This window comes from Neophocaena asiaeorientalis, unplaced genomic scaffold, assembly GCF_003031525.2.
Source record: "Neophocaena asiaeorientalis asiaeorientalis breed wild unplaced genomic scaffold, Neophocaena_asiaeorientalis_V1.1 scaffold77, whole genome shotgun sequence".
In the NCBI taxonomy this organism is placed as follows: domain Eukaryota; kingdom Metazoa; phylum Chordata; class Mammalia; order Artiodactyla; family Phocoenidae; genus Neophocaena; species Neophocaena asiaeorientalis.
In genome coordinates this window covers 6,946,737-6,968,516 of record NW_020174645.1, presented here as the reverse complement: position 1 = coordinate 6,968,516, position 21,780 = coordinate 6,946,737, and the positions used below count along the sequence as shown (strand labels likewise).

Sequence of the window (21,780 nt, the reverse complement as noted above, 5' to 3'; positions counted from 1 at the left end):
CAAACCACTTAATAACATTGAAATGCTTCTTTTTTTCTTAAGATATGTTAAAAGAACTTTGGGGCTTCCCTGGTGGCTCAGTGGTTGAGAGTCCACCTGCCGATGCAGGGGACACGGGTTCGTGCCCCGGTCCAGGAAGATCCCACATGCCGTGGCTGGGCCCGTTCCGAAAAAAAAAAAAAAAAAAAGAACTTTGTTTCTATACTTTCCTGGTAAGTTCTTCCATACTCTGATGGATCCCATCTCTTCCAGTAATAGCTCCTAGAATTACGAAAAATTTCCATGCTAATAAGATTCTCTGATTACCAAGAAAGACACTTTCTAACAAAAATCAAGAGTAGAACACATGTGGGAACAAATACACCCAAAGCCATTAATCCAGTTTGTATATTTTGCACAGGGTAGAAACAACTTTCTTCATTAAAATGTTTTTGTTTTGTTTTCTCCAGGATAGCTAAAAAGAAAGAACCCAAGATGGACATGCTAACAATTTGAAATTTGAGTTTTCAAATCTAAAAGAAATTTTGAAAAGTAAATTGAAACTGAAATGAAGTAAAGGGTGGCATATGAATTTAGTATCTTTCTTTAAGGAAAAACCAAAGAAATCTTCAAATACCTTGTCTAGATGAAGCAGAGACTTGAGGCACTTTGACAATTTCTTATATTTAAAATAACAGTCCCCCAAACCTAAATACTATATTAGACTTTTGGTGAAAATAAATAATAATCCTTAAATTTAACACAGTACTATAACAGGAATACTTACTTAAAAAAGAATAAAAATTTACACTATATAAATTTTAAATAAATAGCCATGATATGTGCACCAAGTTTTATTTGTGTTTAAACAATACAAGTAGAACAAATATGTTATTCAAAATAATAAATCTTCTTGAATTTTACATAAGAAAAAGAAACTGAAGTGAAACTGTAGGAATTGCTGAACTTCAGATAAATGTTTCTTCAAAACAAGAGATATTAATTCCTAAAAGATTCCTCTAAAGTTAAAAAAAGATTAAGAAAAACATTAAACCACTGGGTTATTATGTTTAAAAAAACCTACAGTTTCTTAATGGACATATGTTTACATTTACAGATAGTAAACTCAGTCTCCTGTCTCATAAAACACAGAAGACACCACTATGTCTAAACTAAGCAAAAAAATAAAAGACTCTTCCATATTAAAAAACTTTTAAAACCTAAATCTACCTTAACCTTATTTTCCAAGAAAACTTAACAGGGAATGGCTAATCTGAAAGCAAAATGTTGCACAAATCACTTTCAAGAAAGGGAATACACCATGGGATTATGCTTATAGCTAGCAGTATCAGCTAAAACCCCAAACAATGACACATGAACTCAGAGTATCAGCCGGTCCTCTCCTCCCTCCTGAATTACCTGACCAATGGAAGTTTGGCTTTGTTGTTTCAGAAAGCACTGTTTCTTACATTCCATCAATTGTTCAAAATCACGCCACATTTTCACTTGTTTCATATTTGGACCATGACTTTCTCGTACAGCTTTTTGTTTTTCCCGGAGTTTCTATTGTTAAAAAAAAAATCAAGAATAATTAAATCTCATATAGGGATTTACTTCTATTGTTCTAATCAGAAGAATATGGTATGCTTTGTACATCTGATGAATAATAACTAAGCCAGGTTCTCCTATGATAGATGAAAATGAAGATGATAAAAGTTAACTAAATTTATGATAGATCTAGGACAACCTGAATTTAAAAAGAACAGAAAAATGTAAAAGAAAGGAAGGGGGAAAAAAATAAAGGGAATCTGGAAAGTGGAGCAGTAACATGGTATATAAAAATATGCAGATTTTGGAAGTCAGAAGACTTGAGTTCCAACTCTGGCTCTGTCACTAGCTGTAAGGAAGACAATTTCTCTGGACTGCAGTTTTCTCAATTGTTAATTAAGGTTAATAACAGGGGTAATTATAAAAGTATCTGCTTTATAAGATTATTTTTTCCACATGACAATAGATATGGAAAAAATTATAAACTACCATGTGTTATACATGTTATTATTATTAAATACTGTATTCTTTCCTGAATCAGTATGCTCTAAGGGTATGCTCTATACCCAAATAAATCAAATTGTATGTAAATATTCCTCAGGGAGAAGGTCTAGTGATATTCTAAAAAGGCCCAAATCCTTATCAGAATTGTTTTTGTTACTACTAGCCTATATAGTTCCACCTGCCAAAATTGTTCTACTTACTGACTCTAAAATTATAAATAGGAATAAGAACATTTTTCAATACATTGCAAAACTATACTTTGGTTCTGTATTATGACAAATTGAGGAGAGTGACAAAGAAAGGGAGGCACAAAGTCAGAGACAATGAGAGGAAAGAAAAGAAGGAAGGAAAGAAGAGAAAAACAGGGATGATAGTACACACATAAGGAAACAGTGCGACAGAAATACATACACTGACACACAGTGTGAGAAATCACCAAGAAGGGCAGAAAAACAAGCAAAGGCACAGAAACAGATTACACAGGAACATCTCCATCTTTTCCTCTTTTAGTACACACGGTTGATTTAACATGTGACCAAAGCACATAAGTGAAAAGGCTGGTCATTGGTACTTGCCCAAATAAGAGGCTAAACTAAACTGAGGCCAGGTTCAAAACGCTTTCTAAAGACTGCCCTCTCCACCTATGGTTAATGAAAAGCAAAGTTAACAGCAAATAGCAACAGGAAACAAAACAGAATTAAGAAAATATAATTTAAACATAACCAGCAATTTTTTGACACAATGCCTGGCATGCAAATACATCTATTTAAGTCTATGTTACAAATAAAGTATCTCACAACAAATATTTTTATCCTCATAAACTAAAACAAAAGTAGTAAGTCAGATCAAGAGTACTGAGCATGATTTTAAGATTAAGGTACTACTTAACTGTAACTTTTCTTATATTATTGGAATAATTTCCTTGTCAAAATCCTAACAACCTATAAAAAGTTATTTAAAGAACCAAAGACAGGAGGTGGGGACTGTCTGTATCAGAAATATTATATTACTGTCACTTATTACAGATTTATTTTGTGGATAGTTGCAATGTACAAAAAATACTTGTCACAGATTTCATTGTTCTTAAAAGGAAGAGGTGGTACAGGAGGAGGAAAGTTACAACTTTCAGTACAATATTCCATCTTGGTAAGGCAAATTCTAGTATATGATAGTGTGAATTGTAGCACTATAGCTTGGTCTAACTTCAGAAACTCAGTTGGCATGAGGAGGTCTGTGGATGTCCAGTCTTTGCTGGTTTGGAAGGCATATGCTATTGTCAGTTTCAAAGCCTAGGTATGTTCTGTGTTTGCCTTGAAAATTTAGATCCACTCTAGGAGTGAGAGGATCAAGAAGCTTTGTTTCTTAAATGATACAGCCTGACAATCGGGGCATGAACTAATCAGTGGCTCATTTTGCTGGAACATGCTTGACGTCAGACTGCTGCTACTGCTTTCCTCCAAAATCCTGCAGTAAAACACTACACTGGAAGGGGAAAGAATAATCTTTAATCATATTTAGCAATTAAGTTTGGGTCTTTGAAAGGATTCAAAGTTTGACAAATATTTCTCTACACATAGCATCCACCCAGATACTTTTCAAAACAAATGAAATAGAGGAATATTTTCATACAAAAAATTATATTATTTATGAAATACCTGGATGAAAGTCAATTACTGACAATCATACTAAATCCTAAAGCCCCCAAAGTCTCTAGTTAAAATACTGTACAAATGAATGTACAACTTGATTCAAATACATACGTTTGAATATGAAAATTATTTTTTCCTTTTGAGTATGGCATGTCATTTCATAAATGGAATAAGGTGTACAGAACTCAATTTCTCTGATGAAATGGAAGAATCAGCTTTAATGTTTCTTTTTTACTTAGATTAATATGATGGACATCTATTCACAATTCATACAAAAAGAACAGATGAACACTTTTTATAGATATGGCTGATTCCAGATTGGGGACAGGAAATGTACAGAATGAGCCTTTTGTTTGGAACATTTTGTCATTCCAGAAAATAAAAAAGCCATCAAAACCTAGTAGGATTGTTTCAAAAGGATTCAGGAGCTGACTTCAAGAGGCTTCCATCGGCCAAACATGGGGCAATTTGAGCGTGGATAGGAATAATAATTGCAATGGATTGAAACATTTAAAACATGTTAAATCTGGGAGTTATACTTTTAAAGGATGATAAAAAATGAACTCATCATTTTGAAAACCAGTAATAAACAAATCAAGCAGTTATTCTGCCTTTCCTATATGACCTGTACTTTAGAGTAACCAGAGTTGGTAAGTTGCTCTTAACAGAATTATTCCAGCCAATAAATGAAGAAGGAACAACATAATTAGAATATGACTGTTTTGCAACCTCTAATGAATTAATGGACTGAGGAAGTGATTTTCATTGGCTGCCTACATTACAAAAAGAGAGCTTCCCAAATATTGAATCGTATTTAATCAAGTCTCTAAACCCAACTGCCAATTCACAGGACATACTGGGGACAGAAGAACATGCTAACTGACACTACAGGGAGGCCATCAACAAAGCTCAGAATGCTGGAAAATGACAAATGATCAGGTTTTTTTTCTTCCAACAAATAAATTGTAAAGAAAAAAGATGGACTAGTAACCTAGAGAAAAAGGGACTTAAGAAATATATCAAATAATAGCAATGTATGAACTCTTATTAGGATCCTGATCTAAACAAATAAACCATTAAGAAATTATGAGACAATTGGTGAAGTTTGAACACTGACTGGGTATTGGGTATTATGCAATTATTGTTAAATTATTTTTGGCATGATAATAGTATTGCAGTTATGTTAAAAAAAAGAGTCTTTATGATACATACTGAAATATGACCAGATAAAACAATTAAATCTCTGAAATTTGCCTAAAAATGGGCAAATCTGGAAGTGGGACTATAGATAAAACAAGACTGGTCACAAATTTAATTACTGAAGTTGAGTGATGGTTACATGTGAGTTCTTTACATTATTTCCTCACTTTTTTATTTAGGCTTGAAATTTTCCATAATAAAAACTTTTAATTTTTTTAGTTCTTTTTAAAGTTTTTTTCAAAAAGACTTTTAAGAAGTCTACTTAGCAATTACTTCATTGCTTTCTACACTATTTGTTTTTCTGAAGTTCATCATTAGAATATTACTTACAGGTTTATGGGAGCTAATTCAGCTTTTATGTAAAAGCAGATATATGTAAATATGTTTTTAATAATGACTCAAATGAAAAAATGAAAGTAAGAATGAATAATTTTACTATCACCAATTTATTGAGTCAGACCAATAGCTAAACTGTACAATGCATTAAGACTGAAACAAAGCCATATTTTTCATTTGCACTTTCAGGATGGACAAGCCTATATATATATATAAAATCATTTCCAGGCTGCAGCCTCAAGAATATTTGAACGTTGAAATTAGACACCCATATATAATCAGTATTTTAAATGAAAAACTGCAGCCAACAATTTCTAACTCTGATGCTACAAACTTGACACTTCTATTAGAAAAACTAAGGAACTTCAACTTTCAATAGTGAAACTAAGTAAAGAACAGAAAAAATGGCGTATAGTGAAGCATGGTTAGCATTCACTATGCAACATGGATTTAAAATCATTGAAGATTACAATCAATTAGAAAAATCAATTAGTCATTTAAGTCCTGATGTTCAAGGCCCCACCACCTCTTCTACTAGGAGTGGCTCAGAGAACTGAGAAAACAAGACTCAATCACATGCTCCTATTTTTAGTAGCCCTCATATAAGACTGGCAGGTAGGGAGTGAGTATCTTAAGTAAAGTTTTTCGATTATTTGTATTAATTGAATCAATGTTTCTAAAGGACTTAAACTAGCCCCTGGCTCATAGTAAGAGCTTTGCGTTTATTAAATAAAATAAATGAATAAGTTTATACTTATAAGTATAATCCCAGTATTCCCAGATACCTGGGAATAATCTGAAACTTGTAGTTCATTAAACGTGGCATTTTGTTTGTTACGCATGAACTCTTTGTTATTTAAAACTGGATTTCCCCCCTCCTCCCAAATTCATGTGCCTTCACTTTTACAAAACTAAATTCCTAAGGAAGAGTCTTCATCTTTGAAAGGGAGTAAGAAAGTTCCAATTTCCTCTATAACCTTAAAAAAAATGACAATGGCATAACCATGTACTGAAAGCCTGAATAGACACATTTAAAAAAAAAACATTCTTGGGACTTCCCTGGTGGTGCAGTGGTTAAGAACCCCCCTGCCAATGCAGGGGACACAAGTTCGATCCCTGGTCGGGGAGATCCCACATGCCACAGAGCAACTAAGCCCGTGCGCCACAACTACTGAGCCTGTGCTCTAGAGCCCACGTACCACAACTACTGAGCCCATGTGCTGCAACTACTGAAGCCTGTGTGCCTAGAGCCTGTGCTCCGCAACAAGAGAAGCCACAGCAATGAGAAGCCCATGCCCCTGCTCGCTGCAACTAGAGAAAGCCTGCGTGCAGCAACGAAGACCCAACGCGGCCAAAAAAAAAATGCATTCTTACCTTTCCAAGATTTTCCTGTTCAGCAATATTTTTGGTATACTGTTCCCTGGGGAGTAAACATAATGATTTAGTTTACATTTACTTCAATCGATTTGATCATACAACTAAATTATAAATTAACATATCTATCTAAATATATTAGACGATACAGTTTATAGAGTACTAGAGTCAGAATGAAACCCATTATCAAACACTCCCTTTTCCAATCTTTAGTCAGTTCATCTAATAAACAGTAATATAAGGAAAAAACCAAGGCAAAACATCATGTAAGAAGTTAAGTACCATTTCCAGTTAATCTACACTTAAATCAATGGTAATCCATTTGCTTAAATTACACTTTATTTTTAAAGAGGTTTGCAGAAGAGAGAAAGGATACACATTTTTAAAAAACATTAAATAGCATCTAACCCAGCAATCCAACTTCTAGGAAGTCATCCTACAGAAAAACTCTCATAAGTTAATAAAGATGAAAGCAAAGACTATTACTTCACCATTGCTTATAGTAGTGAAAATCTGCAACCTACTAAATGTTGATAGATGGGGAAATGTTTAAATAAATTATGGTACATCCGTTCAAAGGAATTATACAGAGTTATAAAAAAAGAATGAGGTAGATCTATAAATACTAAAGTGGAAAAAATTCTAGATAAATTATTAAGAAAAAAACTGTATATGTAGCTTAATTTTATTTATGTATACACACATATACAGACATATTAGCAAAAGCATGGGAAAAGAATATGGGATAATATACAACAAAATATTAACAGTAGACATTTATGAGGTATGGCAGTGTGTACAACATTCAATTTTTGTGTGCTATACTTGATAATGGTTACTTTTTGTTTTTATAAGTATTTCTTTTGTAAGCTAAAAAAGTTACAAATTTTTAATGTAAAAATAGAAATACAAATAACATTGTATTTTTAAACAAAGGTATAATTATATTTTAATATTATATAAGACAAAAAGTGAGATTTGAAGTGTTAAGGACAAAGACTGAAGGATGAGGACACAGGAACCAAGGACAAAGGAACCAGTGACAAGAAGATAAGAAACTTTAGACCTCAAATTTGTATGGAAAGACTATATTTCTGTGTAAAGCTACACAGTAGTACTTAGGAAGAAATTAAACAACACAAAATTGGGAATCTAAGAAATCATAAACCACAAACTCTAGCAGCTTAAGTGAAGAAAGATTTGCATTTATGTCAAAAGGGAGGTAAACATGATTAGAATAGAGAGAATGGCAATCAAAAGTACCTGAAGTCTTTACAGAGCTGAAGTGAAGGTAGAATTTGTGCACAGGAATAAGAGTGGAAGGGAATAGACACAATCTTGATGAACCTTCATTTTGCCCTTAAAATTTATGAGACACTAAGTCAAAATTGTTTACCTTTCTAGCTCTTCAATGAAAAAAAGCTGGGAGGAACTAAATGACATATCCCTCAAGAAGAATGTATGGTTATAATTAAGAGAGCTTTAAATAATTCATTTATTACCCTAGGTCCAAGGAATGTCCAAACTGTTTCAGAATTTCCATTTATATTTTATCAAGAAATCGACAGGCACATGCTCTTTCCCCATAACAGTAATACGTAATTTTAATTTATTCAATGAATTTATTCAAGAAATAATTACAGAGCACCTGTTATGTACCAAGCATGCCCCCCTGGGATTTCAAAAAGAAAACAGGACAGACAGGGTCCTTGCCCTCTAGGAATTCATACTGTATCATTTCCAAAATACTGCTGCATACATTATATTCAACTTGAGCCTCTGTGGTATATATTATTCTCCTTATTTTATAGATGAGGAATGATTTGTCCAAGGTCACAAAACTAGGAACTGGAAAAATCAGGTTAGAAACAATTTTATGGTCTCTCTCTAGTACTTTGATATATAATATGCTGCCTCTTTAAGTAAAATTAAAATTTGCAGATGATTTTTCAAAACCAAGCTAATTTCTTACACCTTTGGCCTTACCAGGAAGTACCATAAAAGTAGAAAATGAAATAACGTTAAAGATATTGTGTCTACAATAGTTATAATATTTTAAACATGTATCAGTGAATTTAGAGTATAATTAACTCCATTTTATTCTTAACATTCTTATCATGTACTACTCTAGTCAGGGCGCAGTATTTTTCTATTGGAAAACTGAGGAATGGGAAAGGTTTACAATGATTTTTAAAATGATGAAGAGGAATATCTAGCTAGAAAACTGATAAGAAAACCAATAGTTCAGGAGCTATATTTCCTTTTTTACTATTTATATTGATCACTTTGGAAAAAAGAAACAATTTCTAAAACTTTTATTTTTCAAGAACAAAATTAACTTCTCACATTTGTGAAATATTAGCATTGACTATATAGATTTAATGAGCGAAGTTTACATTCAATGAAAGAATTTGAATAAGTACATTCAGTATGTTTTTTTAATGTAGACTTATTATTTTTTTTTAATATTTGGCTGTGTCGGGTCTTAGTTGTGGCATTTGGGATCTTTCGTTGCAGTGCGTGGACTCTCTAGTTGTGGCGCGCAGGCTCCAGAGTGCGCGGGCTTCAGTATATGCAGCACACGGGCTCTCTAGTTGTGGCACGTGGGCTCTGGAGTGCGCAGGCTCAGTAGTTGCAGCGTGTGGGCTTAGTTGCTCTGCGGCATGTGGGATCTTAGTTCCCTGACTAGGGATCGAACCTGTGTTCCCCTGCATTGCAGGGGGATTCTTAACCACTGGACCACCAGGGAAGTCCCTGTATGTTTAATATGTTAGACTATTAAAAAATAATATCCTATTTATAGGATATTTTTGGTCTGGCCTGCATTATATAAAAAAAATTTAGACTTTGCAAAACATTATATTTCTTAGATTCCTTTTTGTAATATTAATGTATATGCCACTAAAAATCTCAACTGCAGTCTAGAATAAGTGTGAATCCTACACTTCATTTGAGTTCTTACCAAATGGTAAAAGCAAAACATTTGAATTACGATTAGGGGCAAAGAAAGCTTATCTTGTTCATTACTGCATTTTATCAAAGCTAGCAATTCAACTATAAACGTATTTTTTAAGACAGCATTTGATTTATTACAATATGCTGCAAGCTAGTATTACAAAAAGAAAAAATCACCATATAAGGACTAGTAGTATTTATACACCCTTCTTTGCTTTAAAGGCTGACATACTGCAGTCACACAGTTTCTAGCTGAAATGCAGTCACTCACACTGCACAATGAGCAGGCCAACAACCAGAGTCCAGGCCATGTAGGACTTGAAAAATAGACCAACCTTAGTGCTTTTAAAAAAGCAATTATGAAATTATATGTATTCCTGAGGAGGGGGTAATGGGGATTAACTGCTTAATGGTTGTAAGAGTTTCTGTTTCGGGTGATGAAAAAGTTTTGGTAATAGATAGTGGTTATGGTTGCATAATATTTTTAATGTAATCAATGCAACACTTTTAATTATACACTTAAAAATGGCAAATTTTATGTTATTTACCTTTTGCCACAATAAAAAAGTAAGCAAGCAAGCAAGAAAAATTATATGTATTCTTACTTAGTCAGCAGGGCTGGACTATCTAGAAGATGTTTAACAAGATTTAATCCTAAATAATATCTTACTATATGCTTATTTAAGTACTCTGACTTTGTATAATTCCATCTTATTTATAAAACTTCTATAGATTAAAACATTAAGTAACTCAATATAAAAACAACAAAATTACTTGCCTAATTGCCTTTCTTTTTTCTTGTTGATCAGAAGAGACATATGCCTTCATTTCATCAGTAGCACGACGAAGTTGTACTTCTAGGTTCTAAGTGGAAAGACTAAGCTTTAGGTTAAGTCCCTGATACAGAAAAATTTCAGAAAAGTTTTTGATCCACTTTCTTTGTCTTACCTTAATCATACAATTTGTATAATGGTATCTACTTTCGTCTTGAAGACATTCTTCACGGAGTCCTCTGACTTCCTAATGTATATAATTTTAAATGGGCAACATTATCGAAAGAATAATCAGATACAGAAAGGATGACTATATTTACAACAAAAGAAATACCATCAGAGTATTTCCTCTTCTGCAACCGAAACTTTATTATAATAGACTAGGTTGCAATCTTTTCTAGAGACCACTCATATCACTCTACAACCTATAAGTTTAGTTATTTATTAAATACCTACTGTGTGCCCAGCTCTGTGCTAGGTGCTGGGGACAGAGGAGTGAACAAGACAGGTCCCTGCTCTCATTCAAGTAGAGGAAACAGACATAAACAAGGAAACATGTAATGAAGGTAGTTTCAGATGGGAAAAAGTGCTATGAAGAAAATTCTGCAGTAGAATGTGATAGGGTGACTGAGTGGGCAATGTTAGGTGATCAGAGAAGACCTCTAGGAGGATGTGACATTTAGGGTGAGACCTAAAAGGTGAAAAGGAGAGATCAAGGCAAATAGTTGGTGGTAGAGTATCCCAGAGAGAGAATACATGCAAAACCCCCAAGGTGAAAACAAGCTTGGCCTGTCTGAAGTACAAGAAGGCGGCCAGTGTGGCTGGGGCCCTGTGGGCGAGGAGTAGAGCACGTGGATATGAAGTTCATGGAAGCAGGTAGGGCCTTATAGACCACAGTTCTGAAGTTAGATTTTAAGTGCAACAGGAAGCCAGTGGAGGGTAGCCTAAGTGCTGTATAGGTTTCTTTGACTGCTCTATGGAGAATAAACCTTAGGAAGGCAAGCGTGGAAGGGGAGAGTAGGTGGGAGGTTACAGTGCAAGTCTAGGGGGCTGGGACTCTGGCGGTAGGGGTGTAGATGGAGAATTTAGTATGTACACATCAAGTTTGAAGACATAAAAATCTCTGCAGCTTAGGAGACAGACTCAGGGGATGAGGGTAAAGATTTGGGAATCTTTTGACATTGGTAGTGAAAATATGCATATACAGGCAGTTTTTGCTAAGTTGTTAAAATAAAAACTGTCTTCTTACCTGTTCTAATTTGGACCGATTGCTTTCAAGGCCTGCTGCACAGCTATCATACTGGGATTTCTTTTCATCACACTCCTGGGTTAATTCCTAGTATGAAAAGGGTAATTAATTGAATAAGTAAAAAACAAAGGCCTAAAATGTGGCTCTGAAACAATACATGCCCTTGTCAGTCTTGTAACTTAACTCTAAGCTTCTTGGCATACTTAGGAGTTATTTATACAACAATCAGACATTTGAGAATTATGACAGATGAAGGTGCTGATAAAAACAATAGCTGCCATGTATTAAGCTGTGTGCCAGGCTCTCTGTTAGAAGCTGGGAATAAAACAGTGAGCAAAACAGCCAAAAATCCTTCCCCTCAAGTAATGCTCAGACAAGTAAACAGGCTGAGTGCTATGATGGATGAATGCAAGGTGTTATAGGAGCACATGGGACACTCACTGGACCTAACCCAGGCTTGGGGATCAGTGCGGACAACCTGCTGGAGAAATTGATATCTAAGCTGAGGTACGAAGGATTAGTAAGCATAGTTAGAAGGGACAAGAGGAGGAGAATGTTCATAAAAAAAGGAACACTATGTATGAAGTCTTGGACTTGGAACAAGAGAGAAGGACAATTTAGGACATATAAGTAGTTTATTATACTGGAGCATGTCTGGGAAATGTGAGAAGAGGCTGAAGACTTTGGCAAAGGCCTGATCAGAACTTTGTAAACCATGTTAAGGGTGTTTGAGCTTTATCTTTAACAATAACTAAGTCTCAAAACAACCTCTTGAGGTAGGTATTAATATCCCCACATCGTGCAAGGACAAGTATCTTGTAAAAGATTGTACTGCTGGAAAGACGTGTTAGAATTTGAATTCAGGCTGTTTGAGTAGTTTCACACTTTCTTCTAACATAATATTTTGAAACTGATAATCTGAAAATCTTCTTCTACCGACACCTGGAAATGCTAAAAGTATCAACAAATGCTTGATAAGGCAGGGCAAACATCCTTTCAGATCCAGAGCTAACTGAACTCTCAAGGAAGTAAAAGGAATTACCAAGACTAGAAACAAAGGATGACAGCCTATGGCTACACTTGGTGAAGGAGTTGGGAGTCAATCTTGATAACAGAATGAATATTATCTCCAGGCAGGGCAAAAGATCTGGAAACCTGTGAATAAAGGGTTAACACCAGGCCTGGATTGATTCAGGCCAGCCTGGGAATGGTTTCACACAGCACAGTTTCCTTGGGAACTGGAGAGTTAACATAAATGGGTAATATTGTGTGGTGCTTCTGCTGTGTGGGACTGCATCTGGTTTGGGGTGACCAGCACAGTATAAAAGATTGGTGGGAAAAAGGAGCCATGGCTTTTGTGAATCAAAGTGACCTACAGACATCTAAGGCTCTCATGGTTGACAGTCACATACACCCCAAGTGGGAGAAGGGGCAACAGAGGCTGTGTACTTGGGTAGCTGCTGAGCCTGTCAATGAGATGAAGATACTATAGTATATGAAAGCCTTTTTTTGTTTGTGAGTTTGATGGCCAAACTGATCAGTAAATGCAGCTATGCTACTTCAGAGGAGGATGGAAAAAAGGAGTCTGTCCTCAGGCAGGTTTGGGATTTGGATTTACCCTACCTACGTGGTCTAAGAACTCCCAAGCTGAGACATTAACTCAAAATTAGCTCCAAGCTTGTGATATTCCTAAAACACCTGGCAGAACAACAGCAAAACCACTCTGGAGGGACACACCCTCCATCTTAGCTGCCAGGACTCAAGAGACAAAACCCTACTAAAGATAAACTCACAATCCAAAAGTATAAATATATAAGGAACAATCAATCCATTATGAGTGAGAATCAGAAGATATAAAACACACAGCAGGACTATACCTCCAGGAACTTCGAATACTAGAAGAAAGTCTATTAAATAAGTATGCTTAAAATAATTAAAGTTATTAAGGAGGAACTGAAAATAAAAGACTAAAAAAGGCACAGTGAGTAAAAATAGACAAAAACGAAAAAAAAAGTCACTGAAATTAAAAACTAAGTAGGTGACATAAACATAAGATTGACTCAGGAGATAAAAGAATGAACTAAAAAACAGAGCTGAAGAAATTATCCAAAATTCATCACAGAGAGAGACAAAGAGATGAAAATATGAAAATGAGGTTAAACAACAGGGAACAGAATAAATACGTCTAACATATATCTAACAGGAGTTGCTGAAGAACAGACTAGAAAGACCAGGGGAGAGAATATTTGAAGATATCATGTAGAATTTTTCCAGAATTAATGGGAGACAAAAAAGCACAGATTCCAGCAGAGCAGATAAAACTAAATCTATACTTAGATCATGGCAGTGAAACTGGACAACACCAAAGATAAAAATATTAAAACCATCTACAGATTTAAGGCAATCCCTATCAAAATACCAATGTTACTTTTCACACAACTAGAACAAATAATTTAAAAACTTGTATGGAAACACAAAAGACCCTGAATAGCCAAAACAATCTTCAGAAAGTAGAAAAGAGCTGGAGGTATCATACTCCCTGACTTCAGACTATACTACAAAACTATGGTAATCAAAACAGTATGGTACTGGCAACAAAAACAGACACATAGATCAATGGAACAGAATAGAGAGCCCAGAAATAAACCCACACACTTATGACCAACTAATCTATGACAAAGGAGACAAGAATATACAATTGAGAAAAGACAGTCTCTGCAATAAGCGGTGATGGGAAAACTGGACAGTTAAGTGTAAAGGAATGAAATTGGAACATTTCCTCACACCATGTACAAAAATAAACTCAAAATGGAAAAGGGAACCCTCTTGCACTGTTGGCGGGAATGTAAATTGATACAGCCACTATGGAGAACAGTATGGAGGTTCCTTAAAAAACTAAAAATAGAACTACCATATGACCCAGCAATCCCACTACTGGGCATATACCCTGAGAAAACCATAATTTAAAAGCAGTCATGTACCACAATGTTCATTGCAGCACTATTTACAATAGCCAGGACATGGAAGCAACTTAAGTGTCCATCAACAGATGAATGGATAAAGAAGATGTGGCACATATATATAATGGAATATTATTCAGTCATAAAAAGAAATGAAATTTAGTTATTTGTAATAAGGTGGATGGACCTAGAGTCTGTCATACAGAGTGAAGTAAGTCAGAAAGAGAAAAAAAAATACCATATGCTAACACATATATATGGAATCTGAAAAAAAAACCAAAAACGTTGTGAAGAACCTAGGGGCAGGACAGGAATAAAGACGCAGATGTAGGGAATGGACTTGAGCACATGAGGAGGGGGAAGGGTAAGCTGGGACGAAGTGAGAGAGTGGCATGGACATATATACACTACCAAATGTAAAATAGATAGCTAGTGGGAAGCAGCCACATAGCACAGGGAGATCAGCTCGGTGCTCTGTGACCACCTAGAGGGGTGGGATAGGGAGGGTGGGAGGGAGGAGAAATGGGGATATACATATATGTACAGCTGATTTACTTTGTTACACAGCAGAAATTAACACACCGTTGTAAAGCAATTTTACTCCAATAAAGATGTTAAAACAAAAAAAAAAACTAGTAAGAAAAATAATCTCAAAATGGATTAAAAACCTAAATGTAAAAAACCATAAAACTCCCAGAAGAAAACATAGGCAGAACACTGTTTGACCTAAATCACAGCCATATTTTTTGGGTCTGTCTCCTAAAACAAAGGAAACAAAAGCAAAAATAAACCAATGGGACCTAATTAAACTTAAAAGCTTTTGCATAGGGCTTCCCTGGTGGCGCAGTGGTTGAGAATCCGCCTGCCGATGCAGGGGACGCGGGTTCGTGCCCTGGTCCGGGAAGATCCCACATGCCGCGGAGTGGCTGGGCCCGTGAGCCATGGCCACTGAGCCTGCGCGTCCTGAGCCTGTGCTCCGCAACGGGAGAGGCCACAGCAGTGCGAGGCCCGCGTACCGCAAAACAACAACAACAACAACAACAACCACAGAAGAAAGCTTTTGCATAGCAGAGGAAACCATGGCCAAAACGGAAACCTACTGAATGGGAGAAGACATTTAAAAATGATATCATTAATAAGAGGTTAATGTCCAAAATACATAAACAGCTCATATAACTCAAAAAAAAAAAGTTTAAAAATGGGCAGAAGACCTGAAAAGACATTTTTCCAAAGAAAATATACAGATGGCCAACAGGAACATGAAAACATGCTCAATATCATTAATCATCAGCGAAATACAAATCAAACCCACAATGAGATATCACCTCACACCTGTCGGAATGGCTATTATCAAAAAAGACCACAAATAACAAATATTGGTAAGGATGTGGAGAAAAGGGAACCTTTGTACATTTTTGATGAGAATGTAAATTGGTGCAGCCACTGTGGAAAACAGTATGGAGGTTCCTCAAAAAACTAAAAATAGAACTACCACATGATCCAGCAATTCCACCCCTGAGTATATAACCAAGGAAAATGAAAACATTAATTTGAAAAGATATATGCATCCCAATGTTCATAGCAGCATTATTTACAATAGCCAAGACATGGAAGCAACCTAAGTGTCAATCAAGAGACGAATAGAAAAAGAAGATGTGGTGTGTACACACACCCACACACACACACACACACACACACACACACACAAAATAGAATACTACTCATTAAAAAGAATGAAATTTTGCCATTTACAACAACGTGGATGAACTTGGAGGGTACTATGCTTAGTGAAATAAGTCAGAAAGAGAAAGACAAATATTGTACAGTATTACTTTTCTGTGGAATCTAAATAATAAAACAAACTAGTGACTATAACAAAAATTAAAACTAAATATAGGGGAGACATTATCTAAAAAGAAATGAGAATTAAACCGATAGCAGATCCCTCAACACAACAAGAGAAAGCAGAAAGCAATGAAAATAATTTTTTTTCTGACCAAGTCACTATTTAAGAAGAAAAACAAAGATGGCTTACTTTTGGCAATGATTCTTTACTGAGAGAACTACTAAAAGAAAAAAAAATAAAACAAGGAAATTTCACTTTACGAAGAAGGAAACTGAATCCAGAAGTAAGGAATAAAGTACATGAAGCAATGGTGAGAACTGCTAAATATGTGGGTAAATCTAAACAGGAAATGACTGTATGAAGTAGTAATTATAACAGTAATGACCACCATGACAACCACTTTTAGAGATGAAGAAATAAAATGGAAATAAAATACCACAGGATAACAACACATGTGTAAGGCAGGAGAGGGTGTTAAATTATTCTGAGGTTCCTGTATTGTTCAGGAGATTAACAATTGTTCAGCTGATTAACTTTAGGCAGGAAAAATATGTTAAAAATTTAAGAGTAAACAATATCAGAATAGAAGAAGATAGAAAAGGAAATAAAGGGAAAAAAGAATATAAAGAAAACAGGATTGGTGCAACAGAGGGCAGAAAGAGGAAAAGAAACATAGAAAAGCACAGTACATAGGATGTACAAAATAGAAATAAATTCCAATGTATCAATAATAAGAGTAAATGTAAATGGGACTAAACTCACCAATTAAAAGACAGATTCTCACACTGTAAAGCAGCTATACTCCAATAAAAATTTTCTTAAAGAAAGATTCTCAAACTGGATGTAAGAAACTATATCCACACAAAATCCAACTATATGCTATTTATGAGACTTACACAGGACAAAAATAAGGACACAGAAAGCTGAAAGTGAACAAATAAAAAGACATACCAAGCAACACTAATCCTAAGAAAGCTGCCACACTTACGTTAATAGCAGACAAAATAAGGCTCCTAGACAAAAAGCACTGCAAGGAATAAAGAGTCATAAAATAATGATAAAATGAATAATTTTAAGTGTTTTTTTTAAAAACCAGGAATCTTTAAATTGTGGTAAAATACACATAAAATTTACCATTTTAACCATTTTTAAGGCTACAGTTCAGCTGTATTAAAAACATTCACGTTATTGTGCAACCATTCTCCAGAACTCTTTTCACCTTGCAAAACTGAAACTCTATACTCATTACACCACAAGTCCCCATTCACCAGGAAGTTTTGAACAACACATTTAAGAAGCTTGATCTGACAAACACATGGAGAACCCAGCACTAAACAACTGGAAAATACATTCTTTTCCAGATCAAGTCACTAAAAAAATTATGTTGGCCTCAGCTCTCTCCATGGCCACACTTAACTCTCAAAGACTGTGGAGCTACACTTTAAAAGTCCTCAAGGAAAGAAAGCATGATGTAAGGGCTTTTATGCTCAATCAAGCAGTTGTTGAAATATTTAAGGCAACAAATTCTAGATCTGCAAGAACTCATCAGGTAATATTGCTCTACTAAGCTTTGAGGACTCTACTAGAAAACAAATGAGAGACAATAAAAAGTAGGAAAATGGGCAGTGAGAGGATTGTTAATGAGCACTGAATCTGACAAGTACATACTGACAAGGTATAATACTAAAGACAAAAGTGGGAACTAGGGTAATAGAACAGAACATAAATGTTATATGCCCTGACAGTGTAGACACGATACCATAAAACCTGCAGGGAGGCGAAGGGGAAAAGAAGGTGGAAGGTAGAATGAATAAGCCAGCTTCCTCAATTTTTAATTGCTGGGGATGGATGGGGGAATGTCAAAAGATATAATTTAAACCTGATGAATCAAGTCATAGTATAAGCATATTACAAGTATAAAGGCAAACAGTAAGAAAGACAATACAAATGACCAAAATTAGGTGCTAAAGCAAAGGGAAGGAGAAGTTAGAGGAAAAATACCAATTTCATCACTACTCATAGTGGGGATTAATACATACTATCAACAGAAATGGATGATTAATGGTGGCATTACAGATATAACCAGTAGAGCAAAACCAGAGCCAGAAAATATGAGAGAGAGACACAGACACAGAGAATGAACAGAGGAATTTATTTTTATAGGCTTTAAAGTCAGAAGCAAAACATAAAATGCACAAAGACCAAATATGTCTACATATCAATAAATATGAATTGGCTAAACTTATTTATTAAAATAAACCTTTCAGATTATGTCACAACACAAAACACAGTTCAAGATCTATTCAGAGACACACCTAAAACAAGGTAAATTTTTAAAAGCTGAAAGCAAAAGATGAGCAAAAGTATAGCAGGCAAATGCAAACAAAAGGAAGCAAACATTAGTATCAGTCAGAGTTGACTTCTGGCACCCCACCAAAAAAAAAGCTTTTGTTTTTTTTAGAGAGTAAGAACAAAGGTGTGGAGATCAAACTTCAGGTAGCCAATAAATAATTATCCATTCATGAATTTTCAGAAAATTTCTGGAAAATATATAAGGAACTGTTATCAGTTATTATTTCTGGGGAGTATGCTAGGGGTGGAGTGTAGAGAGAGAAATAATTTCTATTCTTTCCCTTAACCAATTCCTTACAGTTTGAATTCTGGCCAAGAGCATGGTTTTACTTCTATAAGAAAAAGCAATCAACAAGAAATATTTCAGTGAAATCAATAATTACCACATTGTATATATACTCTAAAACAAGTATTTTAGCTTTTTCCTATATATTAGCAATTATATGTATTATGTCATTTAGTTACATATAAATTTATAATTTATGGAACAACATCTATAAAAACAAACGAAGATTTTCAAGATGCTATGTAATTCTAGATAATTATAAAAGATTTAGATAAATATAAGTTGTGATTTTCAAAGTCTTGAGATTTTCAAACAATTTTCAGTTATGAATATTCAAATTTATAACAAAATGCAAATAAAAAGAATGGAAATGTACTAACACTTCACTATAAAATTTCCTAAATATTTGAGAGTTGTCCATGAAAGCAAGAAGTATAAAGTATTTTTAAGAACTCCTGAACTTTAACAATACAATAATACATCTGTGCAGTTTTGAGTGTTAAATATACTTACACAAGTTAAAAATAAACACTATTCAAAGCAGAGAACAATTACGAATTTCAGTTGATATTTGGCAACAGCTTAAAGTCAATGAAGCAGCTTGTTTTTTCAGTATACTTTTTTTTTTTTTTTGCGGTAGGCGGGCCTCTCACTGTTGTGGCCTCTCCCGTTGCGGAGCACAGGCTCTGGACGCGCAGGCTCAGCAGCCATGGCTCACGGGCCCAGCCACTCCGCGGCATGTGGGACCTTCCCAGACCGGGGCACGAACTCGTGTCCCCTGCATCGGCAGTCGGGCTCTCAACCACTGCACCACCAGGGAAGCCCTTTCAGTATACTTTTTATTACAAAAGTTTTCTGGGTAAAAATAGAACTATAGGGACTTCCCTGGTGGTGCAGTGGTTAGGAATCTGCCTGCCAATGCAGGGGACATGGGTTCGATCCCTGGTTCGGGAAGATGCCACGTGCCGTGGAGCAACTAAGCCCGTGCACCACAACTACCGAGCCTGCGCTCTAGAGCCCGCAAGTCACAACTACTGAGCCTGCGCTCCACAACTACTGAAGCCTGCGCGCCTAGATCCTGTGCTCCCCAACAAGAGAAGCCACTGCAATGAGAAGCCCACGCACCACAATGAAGAATAGCCCCGGCTCGGCGCAACTAGAGAAAGCCCGCACACAGCAACGAAGACCCAACGCAGCCAAAAAAAAACAAAAAGAGAACTATACGTGGATGTGGGAGATTAACACATGGAGCTAAGCAAAATGAGCATCAAGGACTCACCAACTGCACTGAATTCAAACATTGAAAAAAAATAAAAAGTTAATGAAAATGTGGGCAAGTTCTGTACTCTTAAATTTTTTAAATTATGGTAAAATATACATAAAATAAAAATTATCACTTAAACCATTTTTAAGTGTACAGTTCAGTGGCATTAAGTACCTTCACACTGCTGTGCAACCATCACCACCATCCATCTCCAGAACTCTTTTCATCTTCTAAAACTGAAACTCGGTACCTATTACTTTTCAACATGGCAGAAGACAGAGATGAAAATGCTTAGAGGACCTAGGCGCCCCTTGACTTGATGAATGTGTTAAGAACTGGAGAGTTGTATTATTTGAGAATAGTAGTGAGACAGCTATATTTCTTTGTAATGGAAGAGGCAGGAAGTACTTGACATACAGAGAAATCTAGTTAAATTGTATAAAAATGAACTGCAGGTTCTGGTTACATTATTATAATAAATGACTTTTTTCTAATTTATTTATTTTTGGCTGCGTTGGGTCTTCGTTGCTGCATGCGGTCTTTCTCTAGTTGCAGCGAGCAGGGGCTACTCTGTTGTGGTGCGCAGGCTTCTCATTGCTGTGGCTTCTTTTGTTGTGGAGCACGGGCTCTAGGTGTGTGGGCTTCAGTAGTTGTGGCACGTGGGCTCAGTAGTTGTGGCTCATGGGCTCTAGAGCACTGACTCAGTAGTTGTGGTGCATGGGCTTAGTTGCTCTGTGGCATGTGGGAATCTCCCCGGACCAGGGCTCGAACCCCTGTCCCCTGCATTGGCAGGCAGATTCCTAACCACTGCACCACCAGGGAAGTCCCTATAATAAATGACTTTACAGAATTAAAGATATGGTATATGATTTTACTTAGAAAACAATTTAGTTGAAAAGCAATAGTATTCCTTCCTTTAAAACCATTTTTTAATAGTTATAATGATAAATACCTTTTAAAAAAGTCCTTATGTATTAGTCATTGCTGTTGCAAAGTACCTTATATGTGTTATTTACTTTTACAACCACCCTATTAAGAAGGGACTAGTTTACAGGTGAGGAAACTGAAGTTTATAGAGATGAAGTCATCTACCCAAGGTTATCTAGGGTCTGCCTGATTCTCTAGCCCATGTTCTTAAATCATTCTATCCATATTGTCTCCCCGTAATTAGTACAATTGGTACCCTTTGCTTTTCACCTGCTGTCATTTAGGATAAAGCTTATCCTGAATCTATGTGACATATGCGCTAAATGGCCCAAGACTGACAGATGGCACAGTTTAGTTTCATACATTAAATGGTTCTTTTATTGAACTAATAAATTATCAATATATTTCAAAAGAATTAACAAGTGTGGAGCAGAATGGCACAATATAGAGGAAGAGGGCTTTGAACTCACAGAGACTGCAGTTTGAGTCCTTGTGCCAACACTTAAGTCATCTTAAACAAGTTATTTGACTTCTCTAAGCTTCAATTTCCTTATCTAAGGACAATCTGAAAATATTTT

At 35.5% G+C, this 21,780-nt stretch overlaps 1 protein-coding gene across 3 annotated transcripts in view; it reads right to left on the bottom strand.

Moving 5' to 3' along the window:
• Positions 1–209: 209 nt before the first annotated feature.
• Positions 210–21,780, bottom strand: part of IFT81 (intraflagellar transport 81) — an 83,511-nt gene continuing 61,940 nt past the window's right edge. Inside the window, exons 15-20 of one of the 3 annotated variants that reach the window (XM_024758722.1) lie at positions 11,568–11,654; positions 10,494–10,565; positions 10,324–10,409; positions 6,591–6,636; positions 1,449–1,542; positions 210–261 (exon numbers count right to left, since the gene is read on the bottom strand). In XM_024758722.1, the coding sequence (XP_024614490.1) occupies positions 260–261; positions 1,449–1,542; positions 6,591–6,636; positions 10,324–10,409; positions 10,494–10,565; positions 11,568–11,654 (387 nt within the window). In that variant the 3' untranslated portion in view covers positions 210–259. Of the gene's footprint in view, positions 262–794; positions 1,543–6,590; positions 6,637–10,323; positions 10,410–10,493; positions 10,566–11,567; positions 11,655–21,780 lie in introns of those variants that run through there. The other 2 variants (XM_024758720.1, XM_024758721.1) reach the window with 2 other exon arrangements.